This window comes from Hyalella azteca, unplaced genomic scaffold, assembly GCF_000764305.2.
Source record: "Hyalella azteca isolate HAZT.00-mixed unplaced genomic scaffold, Hazt_2.0.2 contig3531, whole genome shotgun sequence".
NCBI lineage: Eukaryota > Metazoa > Arthropoda > Malacostraca > Amphipoda > Hyalellidae > Hyalella > Hyalella azteca.
Window position 1 is genome coordinate 316051 of NW_025933779.1, and position 10892 is coordinate 326942.

Below are 10892 nucleotides of genomic sequence, written 5' to 3' on the forward strand. Positions count from 1 at the left end.
GCCTGAGCGTCTATATTTCTAACCCCCATGCAGTGCAGTGAAGAGTGGGGTCTTAGGGCTATGGAGCAGTGCACACCCAAGTTGGGGACAGGCCATGCAAAGAAAAAAGTGCCTTGGATTCAAGACAGCGCAGCAGCAAAAATCAAGAGAAAGAAACAGGCATACAGTAAATACATGGAAACACGTGATGGAAAGGACTATTTACTTTACACAAGGGCTCGTAATCAGGCCAAAAAGGCATTTAGAAACGCAGTAAGGGACCACGAGAAAAAACTGGCAGCGGATGCTAAGAAAAACCCGAAATGTTTTTTTGCCTACACGAGGTCTAAGATGAAAACAAAAGATAGTGTTGTAGTAAGATGATAGTGGTGATCGACAGAGCAGATGTGGCCAGGGGAGACTAGACGCCCTTAATCCAAATAAGTCACCGGGACCGGATGGACTTTATCCTCGAGTTTTGAGGGTGTTGGCTCGGGACCTTTCGGCTCCGTTATCTATGATTTTTGAAAAGTCACTACAAGAGGGAGTTATTCCAGACGATTGGAGAGGCGCTCAGGTCACACCCTTTTTTAAGAAAGGAGATAAAGCAAATCCTGGTAATTATAGGCCAGTCAGCCTTACTAGTATAGTCTGCAAGGTTATGGAGGGAATAGTTAGGCATAAGGTTATGCAGCATTTGAGTGACAACAGTTTATTGACTGGTTGCCAGCATGGCTTTGTGGCAGGAAGATCGTGTACTACCAACTTGCTCACCACCCTTGAGGACTGGACTGAGATATTAGACAGGGGTGCTCCCGCCGATGCAGTATACTTAGATTTTTCGAAGGCTTTTGACTCGGTACCTCCCGAGAGATTACTCGTCAAGCTAAAAGCACTTGGTGTGGATGGTCAGGCGTTAGGATGGGTCAGGGCATTTTTGAACAATAGACGTCAAAGAGTCTGCGTTAATGGCAGTCTATCAGACTGGACGGCTGTAACAAGCGGAGTGCCTCAAGGAAGTGTCATGAGGCCTATACTTTTCGTAGTGTTCATTAACGATTTGCCAGATGCCGTAAAATGTTTGTGCTCCATGTACGCGGACGACACCAAGATATTGCAAGATATTGCTAAATCTTGCAAGATATTGCAAGATATTGCCAAATACTGCTAAATCTTGCAAGATATTGCAAGATATTGCTAAATCTTGCAAGATATTGCAAGATATTGCAAGATATTGCAAGATATTGCAAGATATTAACAGCGTGGAAACGGACGCAAAGCAACAAACTCTTCAGAGTGATTTAAAATAATCTTGTTGACTGGGCAGACACTTGGCAGCTTAATTTCAATGCTGACAAATGCAAAGTGCTACATTTGGGAAGGCAAAATAGACACTATAAGTATAATATGCGAAAGCACGGGAGTATGGAGCGCATTGAATTACAAGCGACGGAACTTGAAAAAGACTTGGGTGTGAATGTGCATGGACACAAGTTTGAAGATTTCTCAGCATGTCGAAATTCAGGTGAACAAGGCCAACAGACTGTTAGATCTCATCAGGAGATCATTTGTGTATCTGGACTCTCAGACTATGAAGATGCTTTTTATAGCAATTGTTCGTCCGCACTTAGAATTTGAAATGTAGCGTGGTCGCCGTTCTTGGAAAGAGACAAAAAGCTCATTGAGAGTGTGTTTAACACACACTCTACGTAACACACTGTGTTACGTAGAGCAACCAAAGTAATACCAGGTTTAAAAAATCTTGAGTATGAAAGAAGACTCGAGCGGATGAAAATACCGAGTATGACGTACAGAAGAATGAGAGGTGATATGATCGAGTTATGAACGCACAATGTTTATAAATCGGACAACAGTATACTAAAACTGGAAAAGAATACAAACACCAGAGGTCACAATTACAAACTGGAGAAGCAAGGTTGCAATACGAGTCTTCATCAAAGGGTTTTCACCCAGCGTGTGGTGGAGAGGTGGAACAGACTGCCAGCACAGGTGGTGGAGAGGTGGAACAGACTGCCAGCACAGGTGGTGGAGAGGTGGAACAGACTGCCAGCACAGGTGGTGGAGGCTTCTAGCGTCGATGCGTTTAAGAACAGACTGGACATTGTTATGCGGGACCTTGTCTACAGTGTAGACAAGCTTCCCACCTTTATTAGATCTGATCAAAGGATCAGTAATCAGTATGGGCCAAGAAACGAGTACCAGGCACAACAGAATCGGCAACAGGCTGTGGAAGCCTAACATCTGTGATGCCGAGATCGCTATGCTATGCTATCGATGTCCGGCTGTGAGGCAGGAGTGCACTTGACAATACGGGATGCTACCAGTCATAACTCCTTCAATACTGAACGGATTACAGGATCAGAGCTGAGCGTGCAATAACGTCGATTTAACTCTGGGATGGATGGGTATATTTTCAAACGAATTTATTTCATAATTCCAAACTTGAAGACAATATTTCGTCCGTACTTTTTAGCAGGGAAATTTTCTCGCAAGCCCAAACGGCCGCAAGGCATTTTTTCTATTTGAGCGTAGTTCTTCTCGGTTTCGTTCAAGGGTCTCGAACAAGAAGCCACTGCTGTAAGAGATTGGCCAAGTTTCAGCAATAATAACCGCCAAGACCAGAAGTGCTAGCATCTGCCGAGACGACCGTTGTCAACCCGAAATAAAAATATGCTAGGACACGCGCATTCTCAAGAATATTCTCAATTTTACAAAACTCACTTCCCTGCTGAGCGCACTAAGTCAAACATAAATTTTTCTTTTGAAGCTCATCGAAAGGTGCAAAAATATTTAGAGCGTCCGGGACAAAATTTGCGAGAAAATTCGGCAAACAGGGACATTTCCTAAGCTCTCCCACATTTTTAGGAGAGTTTAACTTATATAGACCTTCAATTTTCTCCGGGAAATTTTTTTCCTCCGTTTTTTCTCTTCTTCCAATCATGATTGAATTATAATTTCAACCATGCTTCCAACGAACGAGTTGATGTAATTTCCGTCCAACTACGCAAAAAATCGGACACGTAGTATCGCGTAAGTATTGTTACCTGCAGCTGACTGTTTTTTTTTCGAAATTGTAGGAAATGTTTGTAGCTCTAGCTCATAGTACAAGGATTATCGCAGGCTCTAGGTAAAAGTGTAGTCAATATATCAGCATTTTCTCAGTTTTACTATCAAATTTATTTAAATGAATAGCCGTAAAAGGAATGCTATGCAGGTCATGCAACAAAATAAAGCTTGCGTCAATAGAATAATCCGTGCTTTGCCTCCCCCATTCCTGAGACAGGTAAGTTTAATGATAAACACTGCACTCTTTTTGCACTGCTTACAATGTCTGTAATCATTAATAATATTTATATAAGGATGGTAATGATCTAAAATATTTTTTGGATGCAATTATTGAATTTTAACTCTGTAACAGCATTACCCGTACCTAAATGAAGCTAAATCCGATCTGGATATTGGATAGAATTGTCTGAGAGTTATAGCTTATAGCACATAGCCTATAGGTAAAAATTCATTTAATGGGCAATTAGTTATAATTGCATATAAAAATATACTGCTTTTTGCATTTTCTATTAAAAAATAAGCAAATCTTTTTAAATCCTTAGGCATTTAAACTTGAAAGCAGTAAGCAGATCATGATTATTGGTAGATGTAATTTTCATTCATTCCTAACTTTTGTTATTAGTGTTAGCATCACTGTTATCAACCTCTCATGAATCTGCAAAGTCTCATGAGTCATGATAATGAGATGCAATGCTGGAGATTTTTGAGACCTCAATAAAAGTGAAGAAATTGAATTGTAGTATGCAATTGAGCTTTATTCTTATCAATCTTATGAAAACTTTCCAAATTACCATTTATTAGTTCTTCTTCCAATCTTTCCTAGTCTTTTTCATGCATTCTCAATGAGTTTTTGCAGTCAAACGCAGGCAACTTATTATTTTATTTTGCAGGCAACCCCATATACCCTGGCAGACTTCCATCCTAATGTGAAGACTGCATGTGCCAATGAAAACCAGTTGCTTAATGTTACACTGAAGGTAGCCAAAGTTGTCATATTGGGGGATGTTGGAACTGGCAAAACATCCCTTGTTAACAGGTATTTATTTGTTGTGAAATTATTGAGGTGTTGAAACTTGAAACTAAAGTTAGGCCTAGCAGTTGATCTTCTAGGTCCATTTATGAACTTTTTAGGCTTTTATTTTGACTGTTTCTGCAATCTACATTCCTTCTTTAATCATTAAGCCATTTAATTCCACAATTTTAACCTATTACTTCATCAGACCAATTTAGATGATAGATCTACTGCTATTACATCATAATTTTTATATTTGCAATCACACTAATTTTAGTATCCAAAGATACATTACGTATTTCTGAAAATAACTTATTTCCATCCCTTTTATCTGCTATACATTGTTGCAGATTTGTCAACCAATCCTTCAGCAACAACTACAAAGCAACAATTGGAGTGGATTTTGAAGTAGAAAGATTTGATGTCCTGGACATGCCATTTAATCTGCAAATGTAAGATTGAATTTGAAAATTACCTTCTGTTGTCAATATATTGTTTTATCATGTTTACTACAGAATTTTATAACTTTTATTTGTTGGCTTGTTGTAATTGTTCATTATTATTGCCCTTCATATGCTTGTTTATTACTTGTATTACCTACTTAGGTTGAAGCTTGTGTGGATTTTCTAACAGCTACTTGATGGCTAGGTAACTCAATAGCATGATGAATTTAATCTTACATTTTCAAATTGTTTTTGTAATTATTAATTGCATGAAGTTACATTTTTATTGTTCATTTTCATTTAAAATTTTAAATTATTTGAACAATTAATGATGGTTGTAAATTAAAATTTATTTTATGTGGTGCTACAAATTTACTTAAGTAGAAGCAATGATTTTTTTTAGCAGGCTCAGCTACATAAGACTTAAGTTATGAGGTGTAGAATGGCCATTTAGTTTTATTATATTTATATATAGTTTATACTCTTACATGAATTTGATTCTTTTTATCATACAAATTCTTGTACATTTCATGCAGTGATGATTTTCAGTTATGCTCCTTGACTTTGCCAACAGAAGGGAAAACTGTCTTAAATGTTTCATTTCCAAAGCATGCATCATGCTACAAATAACTGCATTAGTTTCAGCATCTGATAACAAACTCCACTAATCCCATCCACACTAATCCCATTAGATGCTGAGGTGTTGATTGTTGTTGAAGAATGTTTTCTGTTTGTGGTTTCAACCATATTTATAACTTCAACAAGAAGTTATAAATATGGACATAAGCATTAGATGCCACTAATGGGATTATATTGTACGTAGCTTAGTTGCTTGTGCTTTTAACACATTAGCTTGATTTAACTCAGTTGGGACACGGCTGGTCAAGAAAGGTTTCGCTGCATCGCATCATCATATTATCGTGGAGCGCATGGTGAGCTTCATGTCACTTCATTCTTTAAAGAAAAGATCTGCTAATAAAATTTTTATCAATCTTGATTACTAACTAAACTTTACTCAAATGCATATTTTTTAAACAGAAAGGTATTCAACTATTTATGAAGCAATAGTACTAAACATAATAAGTCACTCATAGAAAAATTAATATTATTTCAAACTTCAATATAACAATACTGCTATTGTTTTATATTCTTACAAAATGGTGCTAGTGCCAAAATGTTTGCTGCTGTGTTGAAAAGTAATTTTTTATTTAAAAAATGTTTGATATAAAATTCAATTGAACCTTTTCTTTGCTACCAATAAAATGAATATTTATTTGACTAAAGTAAACAAATAACTGTGAAGAAATATTAGGTAAGGTTCCTGTTGATCTACTTATAAGAATTCCAAATTTTCCCATTGTGGCATTTAAACATATTCCCTATTCTCCCTGCTGAGTCACTTCTGCAGTGTAATAATCCAGTCAGAATTTTTAGTGGGTTAATTTTGGTCATGGAAGGAAGTATAATCTTGGGCTTGGTAGACTTGCATGGAATTCATTGCCTCTTGATCTATGGATATTGCTGGTCATTATCTAATTGCTCTCAGATGCTATCAAATTGTAGCTTTCAATTGAGAACTATTGCAAATCCAACAAATTATTTGTTGGTTCAAATTTGTTGGTTTACATGCTTTCTTCTTGTTGATTTTAGTACAGTTTCTGGATATAAAATTACTATCCAGTTCATTCATTGAGCAATTATCATTTATCTATTAGTTAACATTTATCTAAATTTCTTATTTGTCTGAATTACTGTTCATCAGGAATATTATTGATGTAGATTAGTATTAATCTGAATAATTACAAGTACATAATTGCCTGGATTAATGTTTGTCTGTATTACTATTCCTGTTTGCCCATTCAGTTTTTCTCTGAAGAGACTTTATTTTTAATTTATTTACATGCTACTTCCTGATTTCTGAACGAACCATAACATTCCCATCATATCTTGGCAAAATTGTAAATTGCATTAATCTTTCTTTATATAATTTGTGGTGTTGGTGATTGTTGGTAACATAGCCGTGGTGCTGGTGTGTGACGTGACCAACCTGTCAACGCTGACACATGCTGCTCAGTGGCTGCAGGACGCCCAGGATGCCAACCCAGGCACCCAGCATGACATGATGGTCATGTTGGTGGTCAACAAGCGTGATATGGTTGTAAGTTGTTATGCTTAGAGTTGATTGATAGTTGCTGGCTACTGGTGGTATTCCAAATAGAACTTATTCCTGGTTTTTATGTGCACAGTATCAACCATTAATATGGTGATCTGTCATGTAGCTAGTTGAGTGCAGAACTCAACTAGCACGTGCTGGTCTGCACTCATCTACTGGTCTGCCTAGGCCCTAGAGCAACACTAGCGTTTTGATTTGATTATTGGTATTGTAAACCTAAATCCTCATACCAGGTGAGCTACGTGTACCTAATGAATTCCTGAGTGCCCAGAATAATGAAAGGTGCTCTGTGCCCACACATCATACACACCATCCCCCTTACCTCACATCACCCTTACCTCACATCATCCCCCTTACCTCACATCACCCCCCTTACCTCACATCATCCCCCTTACCTCACATCATCCCCCTTACCTCACATCACCCCCTTATCTCACCTAGCCCCCTGCCCCCAGAACGACACTATGTTCGGCATCGTTGAAGTGAAGGCGCGCCAGATGTGCCTGTCCCTGGGCGCCGAGTACTGGGCCGTGTCCGCCAAGACCGGCGAGTGCGTCGAGGACTTCTTCAGGAGACTCGCTGCCCTCGTATTCAACGCCGCTGTCATTGCCGAGGTCGGCAGTGAAATTAAACAGCCCGCTATAAGTGAGTTGTTTTTCTATTGCTGCAGTGAACAGAACAAACCATAGAGTATAAGCCTTATAACTGTGGGTGGTTGATATGACTCGGTAGAGGGCGCAGCCGTGGACCACAAATTTAACTTTCAAATAAGCCCTTCCTCAATGCAAGAATAACTTTACTCAGCCATATAGCTAGAAGCCGCAGTCTACTTTGAAATAGCGTGATCCAGACCAGTGACACGCTACCTAAGGATGAAGATCCTGTAGGTCTCTAGCAATTTCTTCAGCAGGCTTGCTCATCTATGAGCAGGCAGTTCTGCATCCGGCTTTACCTACCCCGGCTTAGCCTCTTCTGGCCTCACAGATTCACGCCCTGACTCACAACTTTCTTGCAGACAATGACTGGCATTACCTGCTTACTTGCTCCTCCTCTCTATTTTCCTGCAGCCAATGAGGTTAGGTGAGAACTGCTCAGGTTCATTTTGGGTGTAGACATGTTGCAACTTGTGTGTATTATGCCAGGAGGGGTTAGGCTGGAATTGGTTTGGCCGCGTCTCGTTTAAGTGGCTGTCTGGACAAATGGCGTTATGTCGTCAAAAACTATACTTCATAGGCTGCTATTCCCTCTAGCGTTATTATCCACGGAACAGCACAAATATAATACAAATTATATACATGCTTTGTCTAAACGTGTGAATGCACCGTTTCAGTATTTCAAAAATTTTCTATAGACTAAATCCAGTACGCAAGCTCTCTTAATTTTGATATAAGTTCTCGAACTATTAGTTGTTGATTCACTTCCTATCTATTGGTTCCACTCTACCACTTACCACTTTTATTCAGAGATCGGCGATGGGCTCATGTGCGACGCCAACGGCAACGCCAACCGCGAGGCCAAGAAGAGTGGCTGCTCCGACAACAACTCAAAGTGCGGCTAAACTTCGGCGTGCCCTTGGCATCGAGCTCTGCGTATCATGGCTACGGATCGCTCGTCATCCTGCGCCAGCGTGGCAGACGACATTAGTACTGTCTTTGACATTAGACATTACTACTGTCTTTGACAGTACACATTACTACTGTCTTTGACTGTACACATTACTACTGTCTTTGACAGTAGACATTACTACTGTCTTTGACAGTACACATTACTACTGTCTTTGACATTAGACATTACTACTGTCTTTGACAGTACACATTACTACTGTATTTGACAGTATACATTTCTACTGTCTATGAAAGGAAGAGAAATTTTTTGTTGAAATTGCCGAAATAATCGCTGCAAGTGAGCCATGTCAAAGACAGCTGCCTGAAAACGATGTTGGCAAAATGTTCTTGATACTTTAGGTGATAGTGAATTATAATTTATCATGCACTGATCACATATCTCTCTTTCATTATGTAAATTATTTTGCATGGAATTTTCCATTTTATTTTCAAGAAGGGTTATTGATTCTAGTCAAACTAGTCGCGTGTTAGTTATAATTTTAAGAATGAATATGTATTTTTCTGAACTCGTGAATGATCGTATGAATGTGACGGCCATCAACGCCCCGTATCAAAGGCCGTGTGAGTGGGACGGCTTTCGCAGGTGTCAGATAAGCACTGATGAATTCAGGGGCAGGTTTTTCTTTATGGCTTGATTAGGCGTTAACACGTTGACTCCGAAGTATTTCCTCCGAAAATGTATTTCTCCGGGACGTAGTGGTACATAATTCAGGTTGCCTAAAATAGGCCAAATGCGAGAACAAAAAAGGCCGATAACTCAATATATACTAGTTAATTTGTATGTTCCGCTATAAAAATTCAATTTATTTTCTTCTTGCAGTATTTAAAATTTAATTAGGAAGTGTTCCTATCATAAATTTAAGCCGGCCAACGCAACTGAGAAAAACTAAATCACGGAATTTGTCCGGAAAAAATGACCGTCTGGCAACCCTGTTTAAAAACTACAAAAAATGAAATAATAGTATAAGATGAAGCAATCGTAGTCAACGTGTTAAGCAAAGGTGCGACGTGCAAAGTTTGATACAGCGTAGCCTTAACGGTAAATTATAAATTTACCCCTATTTTTCAAGGATAGAAGCAACAAATACACTGCGATCTTGCTGCATTGAAATTCTACTGCCATATACGAGTGTCTCTTCACTTCTACTGGCGCTGTCAGATTACTGTTCTTTATAAAGAAATTGAGCATGTTTTTGCGTGCCTTTGTTGATTAAGGATTTGAAACAGACTTTTTAGATTTTTATCGTACCTTGCTTTTGAAGTGTGCTTATTGTGATATATCTAACCTCAGCTAATCGTCTTCCGAGACAGTTTTCCAATGCATGGAACAATACATTTTTTCTTGTGAAGCATCTGTGTCATCGCTTAACAAGGGATACTACTCCATCTTGTTCGGCTATGATATGAGCGTGATATCACCTGTAATGTTCATCTAGAAACAGACGTATGTATTTTATATTCGATACATTTCTATCTTGAATTCTTCATTGTGTGGGTTTTATGAGATTGCCTAAGAATAAGTCCTCCCCAGGCTTGTCCTCGCATAGCTCTTCATGTGAGAGAGAGAGCTTCAATTTGCAGCATTAGCAAATAATCAAATGCCGTCCAGCTTCTCTAGTCATGCTTTATTTTGAAATATATTTATACGTATTTGATAGCAAATTTTATTAACTAAAAAATCTGCGGATTCGAAACCGTTTCTTGAAACCATGCCAGTTTTTTTCACCGTTATGCCAATTACATTCGCAATAATAAATAGCTCATTAGGGGTCCCTACGAAGATGCGGAGCAGAAAATTAAATACATAGAGAATGTATAATTGACGTTCGTCGGAGTAGCATAGCAGGATAAAATGATACGCAACCGCATTATAGTAATAGTGGGTAAGGCTACCTGGCAGAGAGCATGCGCTACACAGGGTAGGCATTATTTCGAGAACAATTCTAACTTCAGAAATAAAGTTAGGTATAAGTTAATAAATATATATTTACGGCTAGAAATGATTAACTTGTAAATTACTATCTACAGTCGCAGAGACTGGATGCTGCGAATGTAGAATATTACTGCATACCTACTATCTACATTCTCCAACAACCATGCTGATATACCGCGTGACGCGTCGTTGGCAATGTTCGGTTTCATTTGTCTGGCTTCATTTTTTTTTGTTCTAGGTGGTCGAATTATCTAAGCTGAAGAAATAAGAGATGTCATAACACTCCGTAGAAAAACTAAGGGATCTAACGTGTAGAAAATAGGCAAGTCTCTTTTATCGGAGAACACTGAAGAAATTCGTGAAGCCTGAAATCAAAGATAATTTCTGTAAGATTTTAGCACGCAGATGATACTACAGTTCATACAGCCAGAGCGTAGCAGTTACTTATTCAAATTATCTCGTTTTCGTGGCCGACTTGATCCCAACACGCAAGCGCCTGGATGTACGGTATTCATTTGGAAGAAATTGCAAGGTTAGTTCTGCATCGAGCACCGCAGCACTCGCCATGTGATCTGGAAGAGCTTGACGGGACGAGTCTACCTTCAACACTACAGCACTCGCAGTTTAATATCGAACGAGT

General features: G+C 38.7%; 1 protein-coding gene across 1 annotated transcript; it reads left to right on the plus strand.

The window, feature by feature from the left end:
* The first annotated feature begins 3041 nt into the window (after positions 1 to 3041).
* On the plus strand, positions 3042 to 8682 carry LOC108672690 (ras-related protein Rab-34). Its single transcript, XM_018160398.2, has 7 exons — positions 3042 to 3283; positions 3957 to 4102; positions 4429 to 4530; positions 5389 to 5453; positions 6540 to 6679; positions 7150 to 7339; positions 8158 to 8682. The coding sequence occupies exons 1-7, from the start codon at positions 3185 to 3187 to the stop codon at positions 8250 to 8252; spliced, it is 837 nt and encodes a 278-aa protein (XP_018015887.1). The 5' UTR covers positions 3042 to 3184; the 3' UTR covers positions 8253 to 8682.
* Positions 8683 to 10892: the final 2210 nt, after the last annotated feature.